Source organism: Emys orbicularis, chromosome 3, assembly GCF_028017835.1.
Source record: "Emys orbicularis isolate rEmyOrb1 chromosome 3, rEmyOrb1.hap1, whole genome shotgun sequence".
Taxonomy (NCBI): Eukaryota; Metazoa; Chordata; order Testudines; family Emydidae; genus Emys; species Emys orbicularis.
The window spans coordinates 162,646,828-162,674,167 of NC_088685.1; the positions used below are offsets into that span (position 1 = coordinate 162,646,828).

At 45.2% G+C, this 27,340-nt stretch overlaps 1 protein-coding gene across 1 annotated transcript; it reads right to left on the minus strand.

Annotated features, from left to right (window-relative positions):
• Positions 1–6,819: 6,819 nt before the first annotated feature.
• On the minus strand, positions 6,820–26,877 carry LOC135876463 (NACHT, LRR and PYD domains-containing protein 3-like). Its single transcript, XM_065401680.1, has 12 exons — positions 26,770–26,877; positions 22,965–23,264; positions 22,259–22,300; positions 20,046–21,729; positions 18,753–18,905; positions 14,232–14,405; positions 13,862–14,020; positions 10,936–11,058; positions 9,160–9,330; positions 8,273–8,440; positions 7,419–7,589; positions 6,820–7,228 (listed from the first exon to the last, which is right to left on the minus strand). The coding sequence occupies exons 2-12, from the start codon at positions 23,239–23,241 to the stop codon at positions 7,048–7,050; spliced, it is 3,303 nt and encodes a 1,100-aa protein (XP_065257752.1). The 5' UTR covers positions 23,242–23,264; positions 26,770–26,877; the 3' UTR covers positions 6,820–7,047.
• Between the last annotated feature and the right edge of the window lie 463 nt (positions 26,878–27,340).

Below are 27,340 nucleotides of genomic sequence, written 5' to 3' on the forward strand. Positions count from 1 at the left end.
TTTTTAAAAATCTAAAAATGTCCGGGATTTCCCCCCCGGTTGGCTATTTATGGACAGAAATGCGGCGGCCAAGCGCCGCTGGGCAGCCAAAGCCCCTTCCCGGCTCCCCCCATCCCCTGCAGCCTTACCACGCTGTCCGGCCCCGCAGCTGTCTTCCCCCTCCTCCCCTTCCCTGAACGCTCCGCCCACCTGCTCCTCCCCCTCCCCTGCTTCCCGCGAATCAGATCTTCGTGGGAAGTCTGAAAAGAAGCAGGGGCAGGCGGGCGGCAGCAGCAGGTAAGCTGGGGCGGGGGAGGAGAGCTCCGGGGAGGCGCGGCCCTGGCTGAGCGGCTCCCTCCGGCCCGGGCCGAGCGGTGCCCGGCGGCCCGGCCCCAAGCCCCGCAACCTCGGCCAGAGCTCCGGCCAGAGCGCAGCCCGACTCCTGGGCTCTTTAAAGCCGGCCCTGGTCAGGGGACAGGGAGGGGGGGTTGGATGGGTCGGGAGTTCGGGGGGGGGCTGTCAGGGCGGCAGGGGTGTGGAGAGGGGTTGGGACAGTCAGGGACAGGGAGCGGGGGGGTTAGATAGGTCGGGGGTTCTGGGGGGGCTGTCAGGGGGCGGGGAGCAGTTGGATAGGGCATGGGAGTCCCGGGGGTCTGTCTGGGGGCGGGGGTGTGAATATGGGGTGGGGGTGTGGATAAGGGTCAGGGCAGTCAGGGGACAGGTAGGGTCGTAGGGGGGCAGTGAGGATTGGGGGTTCTCAGGAGGGGGCAGTCAGGGGACAGGAAGCAGGGCGGCTTAGATAGGGGGAGGGGTCCTAGGGGGCAGTTAGTGGCAGGGGTCCCAGGAGGGGGCAGTCAGGGGACAAGGAGCAGGGGGGGTTGGGGGTTCTGAGGGGGGCAATCAGGGGGTGGGAAGTGGGAGGAAGTGGATGGGGCGGGGCTAGAGCGGGGCTCCTCCCCCCCAGTGTCCTCTTTTTTGCTTGTGGAAATATGGTAACCCTAACACTGACACTAGAAAAGTCTCAAACGTGGGAGCTGAGGTTGCTGCAGAAGCCCATGGGCTCGTTCTCATTGCCTGCAGGTTTGTGTCATGGCTTGGTGTGCCTAATGGACATGGGGGCTCGATGTGGATGACCCTTGGTCTGCTAGGTGGAGATGGGATTTGATGCCTTCCTGAATCAATCACGCCTTGCTCCCTTCTTCCCTGTCACCCACCCAATTCAGCAGCCCTCTTATTGTCATTTCCTCAGTTCTAAAGGGATCCCCTCACCGCTTGGGTACAGCGGGTGTTTTTAATGCCCAGAGTCCTTTGTACTGGCTGCAGTGGTGCTCAAAGGAGGTGCCGTAGTAGTTCAAGCCCAAGGATTCTGCAGTGTATTTAATACTCAAAAGGCACTGGTCACAGCTGATTAGGTTGCCTACATTGGCACAGCCACATCTGCTATTGGCAAATATCTCCAACGGCTGGAAAGGAGACACTACACGGAAAGGGCTCTGGGTTATTGGAATTCTTTACCAGGTGTCTGGCTTGTGGGTCTCGCCCACATGCTAACTGATCACCGTATTTGGGGTTGGCCAGGAATTTTATCCCAGGTCAGATTGGCAGAGACCCTGGAGGGTTTTCACCTTCCTCTGCAGCCTGGAACATAGGTCACTTGCTGGTTTGAACTAGGGTAAATGGTGGCATCTCTGTAACCTGAAGTCTCTAAACCATGATTTGAAGAGTTCAGTAACTCAGCCAGAGATCAGCTTGGTCTTTGGCTTGGCCCTCCTTCCCCCCTGCCAAGGGCAGTGGGGTTTGGGCTTTGGCCCCTCATGACCCTCCTGGGGTCCTGTAGTAATTTTTGTTGTCAGAAGGGGGTCACGGTGCAATGAAGTTTGAGAACTGCTGGTCTAGAGCAGCAAGTGACCGTGGGAAGAGCACCCTCATTGCCCTGCTGGCTACTGGGAGGAGAGAACACACAGCATTGTTTAAAAACTTTCACTCCAGGAAGGCTTTAGCTGACAGAGGTTATTCACATCACAGCAAATAGCTCCCAAGGGAGACTCACGTCCCTAGCTGATTTAATGCAGAGTGACACGTGCATGATTAGCAAGTACAGCCTGTTAGCGGGGGTTAAGACAATTAGGCACCCCGGCTCTCCATACAGAGGGAATCTCTGTGCATGGATCATCACACCTGTCCCCACACTGCCCTGGACTCTGCAGAGAACCCTTCTTAGGTCTGAGGATCTGTACACAGTGGGGGCGGGGGGTGAGGGGCTGAGGTGGGGTGGGGAAACACACACACACACACACACACACCCCCGTGGGAACTCTGCTCAAAACATGACACAGCTAGGACAACATTCCTTTCTGAATGGGACGCCTTCTGATCAGGGTGCCAGGGGAAGATGCTGACAGGGAGCCAGGAGGCAGTGCAGAGGAACAGAGACTGCAGCAGTGTCCATTTACCTCTGGTGACTGTCAAGGGAGTTGCTGGCCCCGAGGGTGGAACGACCTGCATATTCTGTAGGAGATGGGGGGATAGAAACCCACGATGGAGCAATCTGACAGGCAACACTGAGAGGGGGCCCTTGCTGAGAATTCCTCCCCCCTGGTTTTCCTGGAGGAGAGGAGGGGCTGACCCTGTCATTGTTACAGAGATGTATTCATTTGCTGTTGTCTCTCACGCAGTACCCCAGGTCCCATACTGCTCTCATTAGAAGTCAATGGCAAAATACCCATTGACCTCAATGGGTGCAGGATTGGTCCTCTTGCCTGAACATTACTCCGGTGAGAGGAGGAAGATCTTTCTCCAGGATGGAGCTTGGTGGTCTCAGCATCAGAGCTGGAATCCCTAGACGCCATGAAACCTCAGGGGTCAATCACAGCAGGGGGACTCAGCCCGTTTCCAGCCTGAAGTAGATACAGTAAGTTGAGTGCACGCCGTGTGGATTTTTCAGATGGGATATTTAAAAATATCAAGTCTTGTCTCCTCTACCTGGACGGCAAAGACCTGATTTTCAAAGCTTAGGTGCCTTGGAATATGTGCAACTGCAGGCACACTTACTGCTATTGCACCTTCAAATCCCCAAATATACGCAGGCAGTCACAGTAGTTACACACAGATTAGGTCTTTGCTTGCTGCTCTCAGTGCCGAAAAACAGACCCTCAAGATCTCATTACATTTTTTGGAATGGGGCTTTGGTTCTCCGTAGTCACAACTGTCTCTCTCTGCCCTGTTGTGCAATGTTCTGTGTGCTGTTTGATACCCTGTCTTGCATTCTCTCCCCCCCCCCCCCCCCCAGAGATGGCCTCATTTCAGTGGTACTGTGTGTAGCATCTGTTTCAGTGGATGACATTCCCATCCTGCTCCTAACACAGCAATCGCCCTGAGTACTGTCCAAACATACCCCTTTCCTCGGTTTTGTCTTTATTGTTCATTTAACTAACAATATAATCTCAAGGTGAGCTTGGCTGTTCCTGTCTCTGCAGAACCACTTTGTTCCTATCCTTAATTCTCTTCTGGATACTCTGGAACTACAGTATTTATGCTCCAATAGTTGGTGCTAATGGGACCCCACCTGGTCTGGTTGTCAGCATCAGCTAGCAAACAGCTCTGCATCTTTAAGAGGGGTTCTAGAACAGGACACGAGAGTAAGACAGCTGAACACTTTATATCTCTATGCCTGTCCCATCATCCTGTCCAGTTCTGCAGCCTCTATTCACGTGATTAGTTCCATTGAGGTTAGTGGAACTAATGGGAAGAAGAGGATGAGCAGGACTCATGGTGCATTGTTTGTAATTGCTTTGGCATCCTTGGGAGGAAGGCTGCTCTATGAACATGACTTATTATTCTTAATGGCATGTAGTTCAGATTATTCACTGAAATTAATAATCATAATTATTACACTGGATAGAAGATATGAATATTGCTATAGTGCTATTGGAGAAGATTATTTACTGGTCACTCCCTCCCAACACCCAAATATCTGTTGTTTAATGGTGCTTCTACTAATGATAATTCTGCCCTGTATAGTTTGCACTTTTGTAATTCTATTATAAAATTTTATATCAGGATAGAATAAAGAGAAATTTTAAAAAAAAAGAATAAAAATCAATTTCATTTGCTAAGAAAAACTTTGTGAACCTCTGGCTCAAAATTAAGATCTGATTTTTTTTTTAAAACAAGAACCTGAAGCAAAATTAAATTGATCTTGACTTTAAACAAACAAAAACCTTCTCTTGTTTCAAAAAATGCCTTTGAAAATTTTTCAAGCTCTAAAAGCACAGGGTAGGTGCTCTGTATAACAGAATTATGTTTCAGAGATGAAGCGATTTAATAATTAAAACAGCATATATGAAATATAAATGAGATATTAATACATTAAAGTAAATGAAGGCTGCTGAAAGCCAATTGCCTTGTAAAAGATCTGTGATAGCTAAACTAATGAGATGTATAAAGATTAATTTAGATCCCTGTTACAGAAGGTGATTATAAATTGCTAAAATGCCACACCAGGTTACTAGGTTGTTATTGAAACTTGTGAAATACATTTAGAAGAGCCTATAAATATTAATAGTGAATGAAAAAATAGCTGCCTTGGTACATTTTAGTCCTAATCCCATTACATGTTCCAGTTTACAAGGCATTAGAGGTCTCACACTGTATTGATCCTAGACTATGATGTTTTATGAGCTGTGATAGTTACAGTCAAAAGCAAAACATTCAGGAATTTATTTTTATTGTCAATATTCTTGGGTTTGATTCTTTGTAGGATTGTCTTCGGGGCAGGAACTACTGGGTGAAATTCTATGGCCTATGTTATATGGGACGTCAGACTAGATGATCACAATGGTCTCTTCTGGCCTTGGAATCTATAATTCTCACTGTAGCAACGCACATGGACCATGGAGGGAGGAGAATAGGTTGCAGGAGAGAAGAGTTTGGAGGAGAAACTGGGAAGTCAGTCTGTGTGCACATGGCTAGGAACGTTAAGGTGTGGCAGGAGTAGTTCTATAAACAGTTGCTTTAATGAAGAGGCAGGTTCGTTTAATAAGAACAGAATCCTCCTGTTATTATCCAGCACACGGTACATGAAATGCTCACACAGTATAGAATCCCAGGGAATTTAAAAATGACCTTAAATATACCAATTTTCAAGGCATTTTTTTCTAACTTGCATAACTGACAAAAAAATCCAAGCCTAGACCAGGCTGTACTGAGAAAACACAACTACCAGGCCACACATAGTGAGAAAGACCCGCAACCATGCTGGTCACAGAGTTTATTCTGCATCATGAGTTCAAGGGGAGGCACCTTCAGAGTGGCCGTCTTATCATATGGATGTACTATGATTTGCAGAGAAATCCCATTGGTTTCTGGGCGGCCTTGGAAAGTGAGACCCTGATCCCTATGGCAGCATGGATATCTAAAGGGCCTGACTGCTCGTTCCTGGCTCAGTGCCCTCATGGAGACATGGGGGAACAGCCAAAAGTACAGACCAGGGGTTTGCATGAACTAACCCTGAGAGTGGCAGAATTAACTGACTGCGGGAAATCTCCATGGGCTTCTAAGGAACAAAGTTGCAAAGAGCCCTCAACTCACATCCCAGCAACATCCACCCAAAACCCATGGATGCCATATGCCCCACAGGATTTTGTGAGGTCAGAGGGAGGGGAAGATGCGACCTCGTTATCTCAGTCCCAAAGGACCAGATTTTCCACTCCTTTGGTCCCCTCTGGGAAACAGGGGAGTGCTAGGATTCTCATAGACTCATAGACTTTAAGGTCAGAAGGGACCAATATGGTCATCTAGTCTGACCTCCCGCATGATGCAGGCCACAAAAGCTGACCCACCCACAACAGAATCCTCCAGCCTGCGACCCCTGCCCTATGCTGCGGAGGAAGGCGAAAAACCTCCAGGGCCTCTGCCAATCTACCCTGGAGGAAAATTCCTTCCCGACCCCAAATATGGCGATCAGTAGAACCCCGAGCATACAGGCAAGATTCTACAGCCGGACCCTCATTTTACCAGCGATGGCACATTGGATCATGCATACAGTGTAAGGATCATGCATGGAATATACAAGAGAGACCTAATCCAGGCCTGATCCTTACATTGGAGCTATACCTATCTCATAGAACTGGAAGGGACCCTGAAAGGTCATTGAGTCCAGCCCCCTGCCTTCACTAGCAGGACCAAGTACTGATTTTGCCCCAGATCCCTAAGTGGCCCCCTCAAGGACTGAACTCACAACCCTGGGTTTAGCAGGCCAATGCTCAAACCACTGAGCTATCCCTCCCCCCTTAAACACTGAATAACTGATTATTGCACGGCTATATTATTATTTCTAATGCAATAGCACTTAAGCTCCCCTGTGAGGAATCAGGCCCCTTTGTAATAGTCACGGTATAAACAAATGACATAAAGACAGTTCCTGCCCCAGCCAGCTCACAATCTGGAAATTGGACATGAAACAGGTGATGTCTTGCATTATCCTTTAATTTTGGAACTATTTGTACTACACTGTATTGTTCAGTAATACACAAGAACCAGCAAACATTTACTCACCAGCAAGAGTTATTTGCCCTAGTTTCTTTTAGCGTAATGAACAACCACCAGGTTGCAGCTCCGAGGTGATTGTAGTTTGCAAAGTTGCCTTCTATAAATGTCAGGTCACTTGATAAGGTCATTTCTGAAATTCAGATTTCAATTTCTGGGTCTGTATAGGTGGGTTACCTCTTGCCCCCTTTGTTCTCTCTGCCATCACCCTTTATGCCAGTCACATCAGAAAATCCAAGGGCTGGGTGAGCATGGAGACTGTAACCATCTCATCCTTAGAGATGCTCCATCCATGCCAGGGTTGAGGCTCATGGGCAGAGCAGTATAGGAAATGGTTGCACGGCTGCATCCTGTGTTGCACTTTGTTCAGTGTGTAAAGAATTTACTGTAAAAATCCCAGTGGTTTCATTCTGGTACCTTTCCTTAGCACCTTGTTTGTGTAACATACTGAAGTTCCCCGAGATCTGCACCTACCTTCACAGCCGAGAAGGGAGAATTGAGTGCAGCGCCTGCGACTCTCAGTCAGTCTTCCTCCACCTCCTCCTCATCATCATGATAATTGTCCCATACACCATAGATGCGGGCTCTGGAGGTGGATGTAAACTTATTACCATCCAAGCACAGGTATTTCAGAGACAGGGTGTTTTCAATGAGTTGGATGAGCTCCTGCTCACAGTTGTTAGTGATGCCACTGTCTTCAAGGCTACGCAATAGGGAGAAAGAGGAAAGACTCAGAATCAGAGAGCTTGAAAACCTAATTGCTGCCTGAAATCACTGAAACCATCATGAAAATGAAGAATTACGGAGTGCATTACGGTTTTGTAAACAACCCACCCGGGACTCTTTATGGCATAAACAAAATGAAAAGGAAAAAGAATGGAGCCTGGACGTACATTAGCTTCTCAAGATGGCTCTCCTTATCTTTCAGGGCAGAGCACAAGGCTTTCACTCCACCATCTCCGAGGTTATTAAAGCTCAGGTCAAGCCAAATCAGGGTGTTCTTCTGGGAAAACAGAGAGGTGATGGCAGGGACACAGTCTTCTGTGAGGTCAGCACTTGATAAGCTGAAATAACCAGGAAAGAAAAGTTGGATTGATGTGTGTCTTCTGCTCAGGTCTCAGAGGACTGGGTACAGAAGGGCTCCACTCAGCCCTGCCTCCCCAACCCTGTCCCGCCCGTGCCCTATCCCCAGAACCCTTCTGCCAGTGTGAGGGAGGCAGCCTTGGCCAGCAAAAGAGTTCCTGTGTACACAGCGAATTCTCTGCTGGCCATCTTCCGACCCTTCGTTTCTTAGACTGTGGCCCCAATCCTGCCAACACTCAGAGAAGACACTACCTAAGCCCACAGGAGGGATTCTCCTGTTGCTGTAGTTAATCCACCTCCCCGATAGGCGGTAGCGAGGTTGATCGAAAAATTCTTCCATTGACCTAGCGCTGTCTACACTGGGGGTTAGGTCGGCTTAACTATATTGCTCAGGGGGTGTGGATTTTTCACACCACTGAGAGACGTAGTTACGCCGACAATTTTCTAGTGTAGACCAAGCCACAGGCACATGCTTACTTTGCCTACCAAGAGCAGTCCCATTTAAATGGATTGTAAAGTTAAGCACATGAATAAATATTTGCAGGACCAGGGCCTACGTTAGTAACTATGCTTTGAAACCAGTGGATACCACCCTAAGTGCTAGTTACAGTGCTCAGTTTTCCATATCAACGGTTACACCAGAGCATCTATCTCTGACTGTTACCTCAGTTTTTCTAGGCAGCAACCTTTACTCTTCAGGCACGCTGCAAGTATTTTAACTCCTTCATCCCCCACGGGGTTGCTCTGCAGGTCCAAGGAGACTGCCGTGTTGCAGAGGAATAGCGAGCAGATATTAGCCATGCTCTCCTGGGTTATGCTGCAAGAGCGAAGGCTTTAAAAAGAAAGATACAAGGAGAAAAGATTAAACAAGCCCTGGACTGAAAGACACCTATAGACAGAGATAGTCCAGACTTCAAACTGGAGAGGGATGACTGCTGTAGCAGATATTTTGAACTTACATGGACACGTATTTTTTAGAGCCCCTACCAACCCCTGGATCTCTCATTATGAACAACTCAGAGTAATTCCCACTGGCGAGTATTTACTGTGTAAGACCTTAATGAAAGTCAAACTGGGGGCTAGATCCTTAGCTGGTGTAAACTTCAGCCCTCAGAAGCATCTAGTATGGGTCACTGTCAGAGACAGGATACTGAACCAAATGGTGACAGGTTTCAGAGCGGTAGCCGTGTTCGTGGTACCTTAGAGACTAACAAATTTATTTGGGCGTAAGCTTTCGTGGGAGTTGCCTTACCTTCCACCTTAACTGAATTGGCTAGTTAGCACTGACCCTCCACTTGGTAAGGCAACTCCCATCTTTTCATGTGCTAGAATATATATTCTGCTTACTGTATTTTTCACTCCATGCATCTAATGAAGTGGGTTATAGCCCACGAAAGCTTATGCCCAAATAAATTTGTTAGTCTCTAAGGTGCCACAAGGACTCCTTGTTGTTTGAACCAAATGGAGAACTGGTCTGGTCCTGGCAATTCTGGCAGATTCCTATGTTCCTATCCTGGATACCAGGAAGACGCCTTAGAAGATTCTGTTCACCTCAGTGACTGAAGCTGATAATCAGTACTGTTCAGATTTTCGCATATTGTTTTCATCAGCTCATCATTGATGGAATTTTCATCCAGGCACAGGGCTAGCGGAGTGAACGTGGAGGTGACCCACTTGATGAGCTCAAGAAAATACTCTTCAGGGAGACAGGAGAGGACAGCACTAATGGAAAAAGCAGATTTTAACGATAAAAGATATAACAATAAATAGAAACATCAACTCTTTTCCCACCGGTAGCACTTCCCACCTGAGGATCTCTAAGCACTCTGCCAAAGTGCGTACTAGCTGGGGAAACGGAGGCACAAAGCAGTTAAGGCCAAAATATTCAAAATTGGCCATTTGTTTTGGATACCCAACTTGGAACACTTAGAGCTGGATTTTCAGAGCAGCCAAGCACCCGCAGCTCTCATTCACGTCAACTGGAGTTATAGGCACCCGGCTCCTCTGAAAATCAGGCCCAGAGAGGGGTCTCAATCTGAGCACCCAAAAACTGAGCATCTAAAAATTATAGGACAATTCTGAAAATCTGGGCATAAGTGAAAGCCCATAGTCACACAGATAGTACAGCGGAGTCAGGAAGAGAACCCATAGAGGAAGAGCCGACATGATACATGATCCTCCTTCAAGGTTCTGTATAAAGCGGCCCTCCCTTGTCAAGATATGCATCGTCTCCTTTCCCTCCACTTCACCAATTCAACTGCCTTTGTCCACCCACCTCAAACAATCACCTCCATGCCATTCAGTTCTCCTGAACTCATACTAGGCCCCTGCCCTCTCCATTTTCAAGCCCCTCTTAAAACACACCAGCCATGCTGCTTTTAGCAAATCTTATTGATTTGTATAGAAAATCCATTTTGTTGCCCCCCTTCCCTGACCTCTGTCTACTTGTTTGTCTGCCCTTAGTCAGTGAGCGCCTTGGGACAGGGGCGGTCCCTTTTGTAGGTCTAGAAAGCACCTAGCTCAAGAGCTGGGAGAATAATGGATTTTCTGGTTCACTGGCATTTCCGAAAAAAATTAGTTTAAATAGAGTCAAAAATAAATTTTTTAGCAAATTGAAAAGCTGGAAAAAATTATTTCAGGTTGAACAATTATTTCGGGTTTCATTCAACCCAAAATGAAACATTTTGTCTCGTTTTTGAGCATTTCACATATTTTAAAAAATTATATTAAAAGGAAATTTGAATTGAAAAGTTGTTTTAAACCAAAACATTTAAACATTTTGTTTAGAAAATGTTGAAACAAAATATGTCAAAATGAATTGATGAAATGTCTCTGTCTCCCCAAATCTGTATTTTCTGCCAAAAAAAAGTTTCGTACAGTTTCTCCCAGCTCTACCTAGCACATCATGGGCACTGTTGCAAACAAATAATAATAATAATCTGACCAAGGGAAATAACTAAAGAAACATTTTTTCTTTCTTCTCTGCCATTATTTCAGAGATGGGACTGAATTGCAAAATTTGGATCTAGATGTTCCCAAAGTTTGTGGGATTGCAGATCCTGGATTTAGGTTTACTTAATATAGCGATGGGCACAAATCATGAAGTTTGGAACCAGGTCTGAAATTCCCTGAAGTTCATGCATGGGTTTTGATTCGAGTCCTTCTGTAGTTTATTTTTTTCCTTACAACAGTATATCATTTATTCTCATTTGGATCTGGTGTCTGTCCCTTTGTGGGTAAATATATTCAGGGACTTCTATCTTATTACACTGAACTACTGAAAATATTTCAAGAAAGAGCCATGAAAAAGGGGAAGGGAATATTTACATGCAGTCCTTTTTCTTTTCCTTTTTCTCTCCCGTTTTCCTTATTAAACATGGCCAGGGAAAACACTTTTTCTGTGCCTCATTCTTTCCTTTTCTCTTTTCATTCTTCTTTTTTTTTTGGAGTCTGGATAAAAGAAAGTGAAAAAGATTACATCCTAACTATAGAAAAGAGGTGCTAAAAGAATTACTGCATGGCTTTTCCATTTCTTCTTCCACAGCCATTTCCATATCAATTAACCGCTCTGAGATAATCTGGTGAAAGGGGCAGTAGAAATGCCATTATTTTAATCAACTACTATTCATAACAATAACCTTACATTGACTCAAGTTACAAATCTAAAGAAGCTCAGTGTCTGAAAATCCTAGGGTATGATGCCTCTGTGTACACAGCCCCAAAATCACACTGCCCTTTTCTATCATATCACACTGCAAACTCATGTCTAAATTGCTCTCCTTTCCCTCTCAAGTTTCTTTTAGCATTACCATTTCCTGCCCATTGAATATCTCTGTTTCAGATTATTTCCCCCAGATGTATTCATTTGCATGTTTTCAAATAGAATCTCACTTGGTTATGTTTTGCCCATGTTTCTAATCTTTCTAGATCTATATTTACATATTCTTGACCAAAAACCAACCAACCCACCCAATATAGCTCGGATGAAGTTAAAGTTGAAAGTACATATAAATTGCTGGGTAGGTGTGTCAATGCCTGAAGTGCTTTAGGAACCTAATCTGCACCGCCGGTATCTGGGAAGACACACCAGTGGTAATGCTGTGCCCCTGGGTGGGTCATCATAAGCAAGGATCAAACCAACAACCTCGGGATCTTACAAATATGAGCTCTGTCGCCTGAGCTAAAAGGTCTGTCTCTGTTAGCCCAAGATGTAGCAGGCTCATCAACCTGGATGCGTGGGTCAGTCACCACTAAAAGGGGACAAAGCACTACAGCATGTCTACATACTGCCTTAGGAGACATGCTAATGCTACAGAAGGTCCACTGGAAGGGAGTAGGTTCATGAAGAATTTACTTTACACGGTTTGGTGGTTGTATTGGGGTACTGTCTCGCAAAGCTCATCAGCACTCTGTTGAACTAAAGTTAATTATTTAGAGCCTTTGAGGAACCTAAAGAAGATCACTGCAGACCAATCATGCTGGTCAGGCATTTTTACTTTCATGTTAAACAACCTTTCAGATGTGACTATAAGTTCAGAAATCTGGTTCTATGCACCACATCTCAACTAGATGACTCCAAAAAACGTAACTGTCTCCCACCTGATGTTCTCAAGCTAGAGGCATACATACTACAATGCTACTTTTGGCAGCAAAACTCCCATTTGGCGACAAAATAAAACCACCTTGATGGCATAGAGCTTTTTGCGGCAAAGTTAGGGTGACAAAGCATCAGTGTAGACACTGCATTTGTTAAGTCACTGTAACTGACCTCCAGGAGGCATCCCACAATACCCGCCGTGACCACTCTGCTCACTGTTTTGAATGCCACTGCCCTGTATCCAGCTACACAGGCATGCACCCCTCCCCTTTCAAAACCCTGGGGAAGTGTTGACATTCCTCAGCATGGAGAGTTCACATAGCTACTGTCCAGCTGAGTACGCTGGCTCCTGGCAGCAAACACACTCATGCCTGGACTACAGGTAGGGTGACCAGATGTCCCGATTTTATAGGGACAGTTCCGATATTTGGGGCTTTTTCTTCTATAGGCACCTATTACCCCCCACCCCCGTCCCGATTTTTCACACTTGCTGTCTGGTCACCCTAACTACAGGGCAGGGGTAGATCATCTTGCTCTGTGGGAAGAGGAAACTGTGGGAGACCTTGGAGGGAATCACAGAGTCATTAATGTGGAATCCTGCTCTCCCCAGCACTAGGAACACTGCAACAAGGAAGGCAGGGCAGGCTATTGCTGCGGGGGGTGAGGGGAATACTGCGGTGGAGAGCCGGGGAGGGAGGCGGAGACTGATGGGGGGGGGTGCAAACCCTTCCCAAAGCACCGCACAGTGGGATAGCTACCCACAGTGCGCTGCTTTCTGTGTCTATGCAAGAGCTACTAGTGTGGATGCGTTCCACCAACACAAGGAGCATAGTGTGGACATGCAACAGCGGCTTAATTAAAGCAGTGGCTTTATGTCGGCATAACTTGCGTCAAAAAAACCGCATAGTGTAGACAAGGTCTGAGTAAATGGATACAAATGGAGTTTGAGAGACTGTCTTATCTCTCTCTCCCTCATCCCGTTCTTTATGTCTATTTATTCTGCAGCATTTTCCTGTGCTAGTTCCTTTTCCCCTTTCTTTGGGAATTAAATGAGTTCTAGAGTCTCCGAGTGCTGAGACCTGGAAATAAGTGGGGGGTTGCCATGACAACAATTAGCCACAAAAAGCAGGAATTAATTGCCCAGATTTGATCCTGAAAAAAATATGCGAGGCTTGGTGAGGAAAGTGGAGTCTGGGCCAGGGCAGGGTTATGTTGTATTCTGAAACAGGGGTGCCTTATGTATGCTGGTCAGGCTGAAGTCTGTCAAATGGGACTGCTACCTTATGAACTAAAACCAGGATAATCAGACCAGGAAGTTGAGAGCAGGATACTGGAACTTTTAGGCAGTCCATTTACATGCTGAATGCTACAGGCACTCTGAATCTGGATGCTGGGACCGTTCACCCTCATGTGCTGAGACCAAACCTGAGAAGATTGAAATTTCACAGCCAGGGGTTTCAGTGTGCAATCTCTCCATTTTTTTTAGGCTTTGGCTATGCCTGGGAAGGATGAAAATAAATGTGAACCCTCTATAAAGAAAGCCCCTGTGACGTTGTTTTATTAAAGCTAGATCCACTTCTTGAGGTCCCAGTGACACCCCCATACTACATATTATTTCAACAAGAGACAAAGGAAGAAGAATAAATTAAAATGTACCTGTTGCCACTCTTCTCCTCATCCTTTGCCTCATATCCAAAGTGTATTTCATCCTCCTCATACATTCGGAATAAGAGGAATTTGCTTGGGCTACGGCGAGTAGCAAGATGTTGGCAGATGTCCTGGAAAGCCTGGAATCTGGGGTTCTCAATGTTGAAGCTTGGCAGAAAATAAAATTGAATCAAACCATCTGTAAACACCTTCCTGACCCTCACAAGATAACCCGCCTCTGTGCTGAAGTATGAAATTGAAATAAATGGATGCTTATCAGGAAGAACCTGGCTCAGTTTCTCTGAGAGGAAGGATATGGCAGGTCCCCTGAGAACTGGTGAGTCTGTCTGATAACTTGAAATGACAAATGTCCATTTACCCCACTGATTCCAGTCTGCAGTCCGAGTCCAGAAGACTGTTCTTCAGGCTATTTACAAATTTCTTGCTTCCCTGAATCCCGTTCACATCAAGGGTGACAATGCCAGGATGAGCTGGAATAATGTGGTCACAAATCGCAATGGCAGTGTCTTCAGGAAGGCTATCTAAAGTTATTCTGTAAGCAGAATGATATCACCTTACTTAGAGGTTTTGACAGAATAGGAAAATAAAATGAGAAATGTCAGGGCAAAACCAGTGTGGTCTCCACTTGGCTAATACAAAATTGAACGGTTTTACTGCTCAGAGGTGATCAGCAAAGGAATAGGAAGTGGGGGAGGGGGGCAACTGGGCTAGTGGTCTTTTAAAAAAAATAATTTTATATATGAAAGAGACCCACATGGTGTTTTGAAATGAAAGATGTTTTTTTCTGATAGGACATCAAAATTTAGATCTTGACTACCCAATTCTTCCTCTAAGATTCTATGGTCAACTGGAGAACTGTTAGCCTTACGCCATTAAAGACACCATGCAAGTGAAAACTCATTGAGAGAGGAAGTGACTTTTTTAAAAATTCAGGTTAATAAAAGTACAGACTTTTAACTAACAGCTATTTAACTCAAACGCAGAGACACATGCGCAAGCAAACTTCTCTTTGTTAATACCCCAGGCCCACCAAGCAAGGGCTGAAAGGAATCACTATCCATATCTCTGAGACCTCCAATGGGTCATCCACCAAAACCTGAGAAGAACTAGATTTGATATTTGGATATTTCCAAAATAAATGCAAGCATAAGAAAAAAATCCAAATGCACTTTTTTGGAAAAAACAGTGGGCAAAAAAGGGCACAAGTCCAATTTTTCTTTTCCTTTTCAAGAAGGTCACCTCTAACGCAATCATCTGCATTCACTACAAAGACAAATAAAACAAAATGATGACTTAGAATACCACTTCTTTTAGACACAACAAATCCTGCATCTTGGCAGGCAGCTAGACTAGATGACCCTTGAGGTCCCTTCTAACCCTACAGTTCTATGATTCTTTACGTTGTTCCACTATTCAAAACAGCTCTGTGATCTTGATGAGACCAACACTAGCTAGGCATGGAATTCACCCCTGTGCAGAGGAACAAGGAGGTGCACAGGATTCGTGCTGGCTCCCTGCATGGGGTGGGAATTTCACTGACTGAGTGAACATGCAGCAAGCTATGACACAGCAGCTCTACCCCACCAGGGCACCTTGCATTTGAGGAAGGCCATTAGAAACACTAAGCTTTATCAAGTTGTGATGCATTGGCACTTACATATATGGAGCTTTCCATCATGAATGCACTTCACAGGCATTAATCTTCACGACAGATCCATCTCATGTTACAGATGAATCAAAATGGAGACAGCGAGGTTAAGCAACTTGCCCAGGGCCCCTCGCAGTGATTCAGCAGCAGCACTGGGATTAGAACTCAGGAGTTCGCTGGGTGAAATTCTCCCCTGTGCAGAGGGCCAGCATAAGGTCTATATCTCAAGTAAATCCTATTTAAACCCACCAAAATAAGGCTTAAGTGGAATTACATGGTGCACTAATCTAGGGCTGTCCCTTTGCATACAGATGTGATTTTATTATAGAAATGTAGGACGGGAAGGGACCTCAATAGGTCATCTAGTTCAGTCTCCTGCACTGAGGTAGGACTAGGTCTTATCTAGACCATCCATGACAAGTGTTTGTCGAACCTGTTCTTAAAAACCTCCAATGACGGAAATTCCACATCCTTCCTAGGCAATTTATTCCAGAGCTCAACTACCCGTACAGTTAGCAAGTTTCTCTTAATGTTTAACCTAAATCTCCCTTGCTGCAATTTAAGCCCATTACTTCTTGTCCTGTCCTTAGTGGTTAAGGAGAACAATTTATCACCCTCCTCTTTATACCACCTTTACATACTTGAAGGCTGTTATGTCCCCCCTCAGTCCTCTCTTCTTCAGACTAAACAAACCCATTTTTTTTTCAATCTTTCCTCATAGGCCATATTTTCTAGACCCTGAATCATTTTTGTTGCTCTCCTCTGGACTTTCTCCAATTTGTCCACATCTTTCCCAAAATATGGTGCCCAGAACTGGACACAATACTACAATTGAGGCTTTATCAATGCTGAGTAGAGTGGAAGAATTATTTCTTGTGACTCGCTTACAACAGTCCGGCAAATGCATCCCAGAATTATGTTAACTTTTTTTGCAACAGTATTACATTGTTAACCCATATTTAGCTTGTGATCCACTATAACCCCCAGATCCTTTTTTGCTGTCTTCCTTCCTAGGCAATCATTTCCCCTATATTTGTGCAACTGATTATTCCTGCCTAAGTGGAGTACTTTGCATTTGTCCTTATTGAATTTCATCCTATTTATTTCAGACCATTACTCCAGTTTATCAAGATCAGTTTGAATTCTAAACCTGTCCTCCAAAGCACTTGCACCCCTCCCAGCTTGGAATCATCCATAAACTTTATAAGTGTACTCCATTATGCAAATAAATTATGAAGATATTGAAAAGAACCAGACCTAGGCCAATTCCCTGCAGGACCCCACTTGATATGCCCTTCCAGCTTGATTGTGAACCATTGATAACTACTCTCTGAACACGCTTTTCCAACCAGTTGTGTGTCCACCTTATACCTCCATCTAGGCTGTATTTCCCAAGTTTGTTTATGAGAAAGTCATGTGAGACATCATCAAAAGCCTTATTAAAGTCAAGATGTACCACATCTACTGTTTTCCCCTATCCATAAGGCTTGTTACCCTGTCAAAGAAGGATATTAGGTTAGTTTGACATGATTTGCTCTTGACAAATCTATGTTGACTGCTACTTATCAACTTCTTATTTTCTAGGTGTTTGCAAATTGATTGTTTGATTATTTGCTCATCTTTCTGGGTATTGAAGTTAAGATGACTGGTCTGTCCTTATTCCCCTTTTCGTGGATTAGCACTATATTTGCCCTTTTCCAGTCCTCTGGGATCTATCCTGTCTTCCACAAATTCTCAAAGATAATCGCTAATGGCTCAGAGATCTCTTTAGTGCTGTACGATGTATTTCATCAGGCCCTTTCAACTTGAAGCCATTTAAGGGCCTGTCTTCACATACAGTGCTACAGCGGCGCAGCTGCACCGATGTAGCATTTTAGTGAAGATGCTGCTATGCCAACAGGAGAGCTTCTCCCGTTGGCGTCGTTAACCCACCTCCTCAAGAGGCGGTAGCTATGTCAACAGGAGAAGCTATCCCGTTGATATAGTGCTGTCTACACGGGGGGGTTAGGTTCGTTTAACTGCGTTACTCAGGAGTGTAGATTTTTCACACTCTGAGCCAGGGCCGGCTCCAGGGTTTTGGCCGCCCCAAGCAGCCAAACAAACAAACAAAAAAAGCCGCAATCCCGGAGGTCCTTCGCTCTGAGCAGGAGTGAGGGACCGTCCGCCGAATTGCCGAAGAACAGCTGGACGTGCCGCCCCTCTCGGAAGTGGCCGCCCCAAGCACCTGCTTGGTAAGCTGGTGCCTGGAGCCGGCCCTGCTCTGAGCAATGTAATTATACTGATATAGGCCTGGAGTGTAGACCTGGCCTAACTTGTATAAGTAATTCTTAACTTGTTCATTCCTATTTTAGCCTCAGATTCTACCCCATTTACACTGATGTTCCTTAGGTTAATCATCCAATCACTGCTAACCTTTTTCTTGAAAACTGAAACAAAACAAAAAAGGCATTTAACACTTTGGCCATTGCTATATTTTCTGTTATTATCTTTCCTTCCTCATTGAGTAAGGAACCTATCCTGTCCTTGGTCTTCCTCTGGCTTCTCATGTAGTTACCCTAGTTTAATCTTGTTTTTTGCCTTGGCCTTTCTAATTTTGTCCCTACATACTTGTGTTTTAATTTTATATTCATCTTTCATAATTGACCAAGTTTCCACTTTTTGTATAAAACTCTTTTGAGTTCTAGGTTGTTGAAGATCTGGTTAAGCCAGAGCAGCCTCTTATCTTACTTCCTATCTTTTCTATGCACTGGGATAGTTTGCTCTTGTGTCCTTAATAATGTTTCTTCAAAAAACTGCCAACTCTCCTGTACCTTTTTCCCCTGAGACTTGCTTTCCATGGGATCTCACCTACCAATTCTCTGAGTTTTCTAAAGTGTGCCTTCTTAAAGTCCATTGTCTTTATTCTGCTGTTTGCCCTCCTACCATTCCTTAGAAGCATGAATTTAATTTCATGATCACTTTTATCTCATATGAGTGTGAAAGGGACAACATATGGAAAGGCTAGGTCCTGCTATCCACTGGAAAGTACACTATTGCTGGCCTCTCTTTCAACTCTCTTGCCATCAGATATCAAAGGAGCACAACTATCCTGCTCTGGCTGCGTTTTATAGAAATAGCATATGATTCTACAGTCACTCTCCAAAGCCATAGGAGCCATACTGCAGTGTTTGCCGCTAATGTTCTCTCTCTAGATTGTCTCTTGGAGTGAGCGAGACAAATAGTTGTATTTACCTGCAAGGGTCCCTTTCACAGCTCGCTTCCACTGTAAAATACATTTCATCTTCTGCTTTGTGCTCCACATGCAGTCTGGTCATTCTAAGCTTTCGTAAAAGGTGAGCACACACCTTGAGTACCGTAGACAATGAGATTCCAGAGGCATTAAAACTATAGGGAGAAAAACAGATTTAGCAGTGTTAATATCTGTATAGGAGGCTACAGGAGTAGATGCTCTGCTAATCAGGAAGACCTTTCAGCACGGAGACGGATGTTATCACAGGAAAGATTGCAATGGACTCCCATGGAGTTTTGGTCTAGAATACAATATGTAGTAGTCTTATATCAGATACAGAAAATATCAGAGTGAAGGAGCACTGCACAGTATTTAGTTTATTAATTAACAATTGGATCTGGGCTGAGCAGAGACACTGAGGAGCTGATGATATCCCATGATAGGACCAGAAGAGGCAGGTGTCCTGGCCGGGGTAAGGGAATGGGAGGGGAAGGACGTGGAACTTGGGGGTTACAGAAAAGGAGCAGGAGGCATTGGAGGCATTGGAGATGCAGTGCTATTTGGGAAGAGAGAAGGGTAAGGCTGGGAAGGAAAGGACGAGGATTTGGTTGGGCTGGGATGAAGGATGAGCACTGGAGACAAGTGAAGAGAAGAAGAGGGCAGATACCTGAATATGTTTGGACAAGGGTCTTAATATGAAGCTCTCTGAAGAGTGACTAAAAATGACACTGAGGATTTCCATGCTTACTGTCTCTCAATGAATATGTCTACACTGCAGCTGGGAGTGTGTCTCTCAGCCCAGGTAGACAGACACATGCTAGCTTTTCTCGAGCTAGCATGCCAAAAATAGAAATGTGGACATTGGGACATAGGCGGTGGCATGGACTAGTACCCCAAGTATGGACCCAGAGGGGCGGCGGGCTTGGATACTTTGCTAATATTAGTGCAGGAGCACGAGCGGAGCTGGCATGTTGTCTGGATGTTTCCAACTCCAAAGTGGACATACCCAAGGAGTCCAGATGCGGGGAGGCGCTGTTTAACTGCAAACCCTGAAAACTCAACTTATGCTGTGAGGTTCCTTGCTGGCTCATATATAACCGCAAGTAACAAGGATTTTTCAGGCCAAATTTTGCCCTGGGTTTCACCTTATTAACATTATTGGGCCCGATTCTAACCTCACTTATAGCAGTGTAACTCCACTGGCTTCTGTGAAGTTACTCCTTGTTCACACTGAGACAAGTGAGATCAGAATATTGTGAACTCTGCTAAAGTTTGGTCACATTGATGGTACTTACTGGATCTGTTTGCATTTCCCTAGCAACGGAACCAGTTTGATCATGTCTCTCTCTTTCAGACTGGCCAATTTCAGCTGACTGAATTCCTTGGCATGCTGCAGACTGTACAGGATCACCTGTTGGTCATCCTGCCCTAGACTGTTCTCCAGGAAGACCACTTCCTTGATCTCCTCCAAAGCACTTATGACAAACTCCTCATCCTGAATCTCAAACAAACAATGCAACAGCTCCAGGAGGAGATGGCTCTCCTCGCCCTGTTCCTGGCAAATAAGAAGCGCCTTCTTAGTCCATTTCAGCAGCTCATCCTTTGAGATGCCCATGTCGGTTTCATAGTACCTTTTCAAAGGCTTTAGTGACTTGTCGTTGTTCAATCCAAACAGAAAGCGAACAGTTAAGATCAAATGGCTTTTATTCTCCACAAAGGCTTCTTTCAAGAGCTCAGAAGCTTTCTCCTTGTTCCAGAAGGTGAACAAGGCGGCAAACAGCTCCTGTACAGTCAAATGCACAAAGCTATAGATAGTTTCCACAAAAATGTCTGCCTGCAGCAATTCCGTGAGGAAAGTTGATGGACCCTTTGACACCTCCAAGTTACACTTTCTCAGCATACTCTCATCAAACAGCACTTTCTGGTCCTTCACACCGCCATAGGCCAATGATCCAAGGTTGTGAAAAAGATCTTGTGTGGATGTCTGTGCGCGACCATGGGACTGCAATAAAGTGGCCACAAAATAGGTAAATATTTCGGTGGTTGTGCTCACCTTCTGATTGAGCTCTTCGCTATACCTCAATTGAAGGCTCAGGGTTGTACAGACGATCCAGCAGATGAGGGGGACGAAACACATGGTGAACACTACATCATTTTCTTGGATATAACTGTAGGCAAAGGCTGCTCTCTCTTCGTCTTTGAAGAACTTCTTGAAAAACTCCTTTCTGTCTTCCTCCAAGAAGCCCACAATCTCTGCCCAGAGGTCGGCTTGCATATGGGTCTCCAACATCCCTACGGCTAAGGGTCTCGTTGTGACAAGAAGGCATGCTTCTGAAATGCTCTGGCTGCTGAGGAGACTTTCCACCACAGCTGCTGCCGTTGAGTGAGGCGTGTCCAAATCACAGGATAAGCTTTTACTTCTATCATAATCCTCAGGAAACCTGAGTTCATCAAAGCCGTCGATGATGAACAAGACTTTTTCTGGGCAAGACAAAATTTCCCCGATCTCTGGCTTTGGATGTCCCCAGTTTTGTAAAATTAATTGAGGTAGGCTCAGTTTTTCTGTTCTTTGGTTTAGCTCCCTGCAGCTCCAATGAAAAACATAATCAAATCTGCCCTGGTAAAGCCTCCCAGATGACCAATCGTACATAATTTTGCCAACTGTAGCGGTCTTTCCAATCCCTGCTATTCCTTGTAAAATCACTTTTCTGGTTATTGTGCCATCTGATAATGTGTCAAAAAGATGTTCCACATTAACATGGGAGTCCGCAAAGCTGCTCGGCTTCCTCATGATATCCATGTGTCTTTTTCCTCTAGACAGTAGCTCATGTTCTTTATCTTCTGCTTGATGGTGTTTTTTTACTATAAAGAGCTTTGTGTAGCGGTCTTCCAAAGACACCCATTCTCCTGGCCTGGAATTATAATCCTTCACTCTTCTAAATTTTTCCTTCACAGAGGCCACATAGTTCGCTCTGTGGTCTGGAAAAGAGAAGAGAATAGTTTACCAGAATTCTAGTCCATTTAAGAACATATCCTTAAATATATCAATATGACAGAAACAGTCATTTTTAGAGGACATTTTACAGTAAAGATGGCCTGAGCTGCAAAGCTCAGATGTGGATCCAATTTCCTTACAGTTCAGAGATCTTCCTAAAATCCATTTCAGATAGACAAACTGTACTGTGCAAATACCTGGCACATCTGGGTCCAGTGGAACTCTCTTAGAGCAAAGCCATATTGTTTCCACTGAACCACTTCAGTCTAAGAGGAGGTTTCAGTATAAGCAGACTTGGGAGCTGAACATTTTAATGCATTCTGACCTTCCATTTTACTTTACTGTAAATGGAGTTGCACAGAATTCAAGCACATTCATGCACATGCCATTGTATTTCATATCACTTTGCTAGTCCTCAGTGTTAAAAGAAAAATAGGCTTTTAAAAAGATTGATACCCATGTAGTTTTTCAACAGTAAGAACTAGTGCACAAACTGCTGGGGCAGTGACTTACCGATGTCAGGGGGCTTTACAGAAACAGGTCTGGTTTTCCATACTGAAAGAAAAGACACACTTGATCATGTCTTGATTCCCGGACGTGCTATCAACAGAGTATATATGTCATATCTATGATAACTCTATAATGATACAGACATATGGGCCCAGAGCCGGAGCTGTGTCTAAAAAATTCACAGTGCAATCCAGCAAGGAGTTTGAAGATGGCCTTAAGGGCCAGTATGACAATTAGGAATTGTTAGGGTACAAGGAAGCCCCAGCCACTCCTTTCATTAGCAGCCAGGAGCAGAGGTAGCCTAGGAGCCACTATTGCCTTCTGGCTAGGTTCTGATATTTCCCTCGTCATCACAGCACCAGAACACCTTCCAGTAGTGCATTGAGATGACTAACATCTCCCATGTGTGATTCGTTCTCTCTCTCAGCCTCTCTCCAGGGGGGAAGTTGGATGTGCCGTGGAGCGTTTTGTTTTGGGGGATTTGTTTTTTAAACATAGACATTGCTATGTGTTTATATTGGAGAAGGCAAGGCTCTGTGCCGCTGAAGGATCACACTACACCAGGACAATCTCCTGTGGCTTTAGGGCCACCTTGCACCAGGACTGCAATGCCAAGGGGCTGCACTAAAAACACAGAATCCAGCTCTTACCTTTCATCTCTATCTATACTTACAGACAGGGGTTAGATATCATCCTAATCACCACCCACCTTCAGCTGACTTTCTTCTCAACCTTTCAGCCAGATCCTTAGCATTGATTTGATCCAGCACATTTATCACCACCTCCACAGCATACGCCTGTTGGTAGTATCTAATCAGCAGATCAACCATGTCCGTTACATCAGCTTTCTCCAGATGTCCCTTGGGAATGTTTGCATAGCCCTTCCTCAGTTCAATGTCATTGAGTTTCAATTTAAACTTCTTTCTCTGTCCCTCTACCAGGTCCTCCAAGATCGTCAGCAGAATGTCTTGGCACGTTTCTGTCATTGCACCCAATGAAGGTCAGTTGCCTTAAAGAAAATAAAGTAATTAAAAAAAACAACAACCCACGACAGTGTTGATCTAGCAAGCTGATGAAGGCTACAGCCATCCTGATGTGTCACATTAGAAATAAACTGGCACCAGCACAGATGAACTGAATATTTGAGGCCAGATCCTCAGCTGGCCTAAATCTCTGTAGCTCTATGGACTTTAGTGTAGCTATACCCATTTACACCAGTCAGGGACTGTCCCTTCCATGCGATGAGATGTATTCAAACATGTGTAATGAAGGGCTATAAAAAGCTTTTTTTTTTTTTTTTTTTTTTTTAAAGTGTTTGATACCAGGGGTGAAGTGGCCCAGGATGCGTGGCCTGTTTGGGAAATGGCCTCTCTCTCTCTCTGCCTCGGTGGACATGACTGAAAAAGTATTCCCCTCATTTAAAATGAAAAGTTGTGTCCAGCCAGCGAGAAATGAAGGCCATTTGAGTAAAAAGGCCAGTGGAGGAGTTCTGCTAGAGAGCAAATAAATAAATTATAAAATAAATAAATAAATTAATGGAGATATCCCATCTCCTAGAACTGGAAGGGACCTTGAAAGGTCATCGAGTCCAGCCCCCTGCCTTCACTAGCAGGACCAAGTACTGATTTTGCCCCAGATCCCTAAGTGGCCCCCTCAAGGATTGAACTCACAACCCTGGGTTTAGCAGGCCAATGCTCAAACCACTGAGCTATCCCTCCCCCCCAAGCAAGTTGATTGAGAGCCTGGGTGTGAATGGGCGGTGGGATCTGTATTAGAGAGGAGTGGTACCCACTGTAGCATTTGTTGACGGCACAGCATCCTGACCCATGACCCAGCATGGCTGCCCCCTCACTGGATCCCCCAATAGTCTTTCAGTTCATCTCATGACTGAGCTGTAGCACCGACCAATGGCGGCTGCCTTGCAGGTCACTCAACAAAAAGTGCAAAAATCTAGTTTGCTTCTGTCATTATTTAGAGCCCAACTCTGCAATGCCAGCAAAGTCCATGGGAGTTCCAGGCAAGGAAAGGCAGCAGGACCAGACCCTTATTATCTGCATGTGTGACATCTTACCCTATAGATGGTTAATTTTTAGATTCAAACATACAGTGAAAAGGGTATTACGGGTCACCTAAGGAATCAGCAGATCAGTCACCAGGAAGATCTGGTCTTTAAAGGTAGAACTAAATAGAACTGGAAATCTTGGGATTACTTTAAAGGGACTGCTCAATACACAGAGTTGCTTCTTGTAGAAGGGGCCCTTAGTGCCAGTTCCTCTGTATTAAAAATTGGGGACTAGTGGGTCTGGCAGTCTCTCTGCTGTTCCTATTTAGGGCACATCTACACAGCCAAAAAAACCCAAAAAAACAAAAAAGACCAGCAGCAGCAAATCTCAAAGCCTGGGTCAACTGACTCAAGCACGCTGCAGAGCTGAAAATAGCAGTGTAGACGTTTGGGCTCAGAAACCTGGCAAGAGTCTCAGAGCCCAGGCTCCAACCCAAGCCCAAACGTCTACATTGCTACTTTTAGCCCCGCAAGCCCCAGTTAGCTGTCCTGGGCTCTGCCACTCACTGCTATGATTTTTATTTTATTTATTTATGTGTTGCTGCATAGACATACCTTTAATTGCAGCCTTAGGCCTGGCCTGATTTACCGTGGTAAATTGAACTAACTTATGCAACTTCAGTTATGTGAATAACGTAACTGAAGTCGATGTAGTTAGATCCACTTACCGCGGTGGCTACACTGCACTGTGTCAGCGGGGGAGCATCTCCCGTCAACGTCCCTTATGCTTCTCGGGGAGGTGGAGTACACAAATTGATGGGAGAGTTCTCCACAATCAATTTAGCGTGTCTTCTCCAAATACACTAAATCGACACTTGCTGCATCAATTGCAGCAGTGTCAATCTACCCGTAAGTGTAGACATGCCCTTAGAATGCACCACAAAGTCCAGTATACACAATCATCCAGATGGTGCCATAACACATGGCAGATCTGAATGGTTCTGGAGGCTCAGTGGTATGTCACATACTCTGGGGCACAACAAAATGGGGAAGCCCAGGAGCATTAGAAAGGGAGCAAAAGCATGATGTGGAATCTCCACCCTTGGAGATTTTTAAGGCCCAGCTTGACAAAGCCCAGGCTGGGATGATTTAGTTGGGGATTGGTCTGCTTTGAGCAGGGGGGGTGGACTAGATGACCTGAAGTCTCTTCCAACCCTAATCTTCTATGATTTTATGATCCAACCATACCTGCTAGGCCCCAGCCTGCAAAGGGAGTCAAGCCTGCAGGGGACTGTTTCAAAGGGAGAACTGATTTACTGCACCAGGTTCAGCTGGTTCTCATACTATCCAAATCAATTGGCTTATACCTCCTTTTGGGGATGGCAGTGTGATCTAATGGTTAGAGGATGGGTCTGGGAGTCAGGAGACCTGATTTTTAGTTGAGGTTCTGCTACTGGTTTACATAGGAGCCTGGGCCAGTCAGCTAAACTCTCTGTACCTCCATCTGTAAAATGGGGATAATAATCCTTACCTACTTTTGTAAAGTGCTATGAGATCTTTGGTTGAGAAGCTCCGTGTATAAGTGCTAAGTATGTTTACTAAGGATACGATTCTGTCATGAAGGTCACGGATTCTGGGACCTCCGGGACTTTTTCTGGGGCAGGGCCGGAGCAGCTGTCAGCCCCAGGACCGCCGGAGCAGTGGCCCCAGGGCTGGAGCAGCGGCCGGGATTGGGTCAGCCCCCATAGCACTGGACCAGCGGCTGTCAGTCCCTGCCACAAGAGCAGCGGCGGGGCTGAAGCAGCTGGCCAGTGATCAGCCCCAGGGCCAGCAGAGCAGCAACCCTTGGACCGCCGGAGCAGCTGGCTGGCCCCAGGCCCCTGGAGCAGTGGCCCCAGGGCTGATGCAGTGGCTGGAGTTAAGTCAGCCTCCGTTGGGCTGGAGTAGCAGTGGGGCAAGGGAGATTTAGGTTAGCTATTAGGAAGAACTTTCTAACAATAACGATAGTAAGTTCTGGAATACGCTTCCAAGGGAAGTTGTGGAATCGCCTTCCTTGGAGATTTTTAAGAACAGGTTGGACAAACACCTGTGAGGGATGGTATAAGGTTTACTTGGTCCTGCCTCAGCACAGGGGGGCTGGACTTGAGGGCCTCTTGAGGTCCCTTCTAGCCCTTAATTTGTATGACTCTTTGGTCAGAGTGAGCAGAGAAGCCTGGTTTTCCTTTGGGTTGTAGGCCCCAAAAATACATCACGAGTGCTTTGGGTTCAGGGTTTATTTTAGCTGAACCACCAGTCCTACGGCCTCAGATCAGGTTCTGATTTTGTCCTGTTTCTATAAGAAAGAAAAGAGGCTGTGCTGAATTCTTATAATCCATGGGGAACCTTGGTCACTCCTTTAAAAATCTGATTGGGGCTGGAGGGGGAAAAAAATTACAGCTGAGATAATACAGCAAGATTCACACACAACTCACTGGAGAGAACCAGTGTGTGCATCCAAGAAACAGCCACTTACCATACAGGTCACGAGATGCGTGTTTTCAGCACTGGAAAGAACTCCAAATGAAAATGAAATTTGCCAGCTCAGCAACCGCAGAGTTTTATTTCCTCAAAATAACAAAGCTGAAGATACATTCTCCTCTCATGCTGCTGGTAATCTGGAATAATTCCACTGAGGTCAATGGGCTACGTTAATGTAAAACCAGTGGGGGGGGGTGAGAAAAGAGTCAGGCCCAAAGTGTTTCAGACACTAACTTCCCGGCAGCTGACTCAGTGCTGGGAAAGGTCAAAAGTCAGTTTATCATATTTCCAAGGCAAAACAACAAATCCTTAATTCTACAGAGTTGTTAAAAGATGGATAAACATGACCCTTTCCTAGATTTCGTATGGTTAGCAGAATTAATGCAAGTAGCAGTAAGAATAATTATGTTCATTTATACTGAAAAGGGATCTTAATACAGAGTAAATGAAAGCATAAAAACGTTAAAGAAATCACTTGGTTTTCCATCCATCCGCCCCCTCGGATGTGTCCCTCAGCAGCCAAGCTGTATCTTTGTACTCGTATTCTAGAAAAGTATGCAGAGCAC

Bases quoted from the DNA above. Each gene is read 5' to 3' on its own strand.
- LOC135876463 (XM_065401680.1), bottom strand. From the start codon at position 23,241: ATGACAGAAACGTGCCAAGACATTCTGCTGACGATCTTGGAGGACCTG. The intron at 14,021-14,231 runs GTAAATGGACAT...TTTTCTGCCAAG, and splicing joins TGCAGACTGGAATCAGTGGG to CTTCAACATTGAGAACCCCA. The intron at 7,590-8,272 runs GTAACAGTCAGA...TGGTTATTTCAG, and splicing joins TGCTGCCTAGAAAAACTGAG to CTTATCAAGTGCTGACCTCA.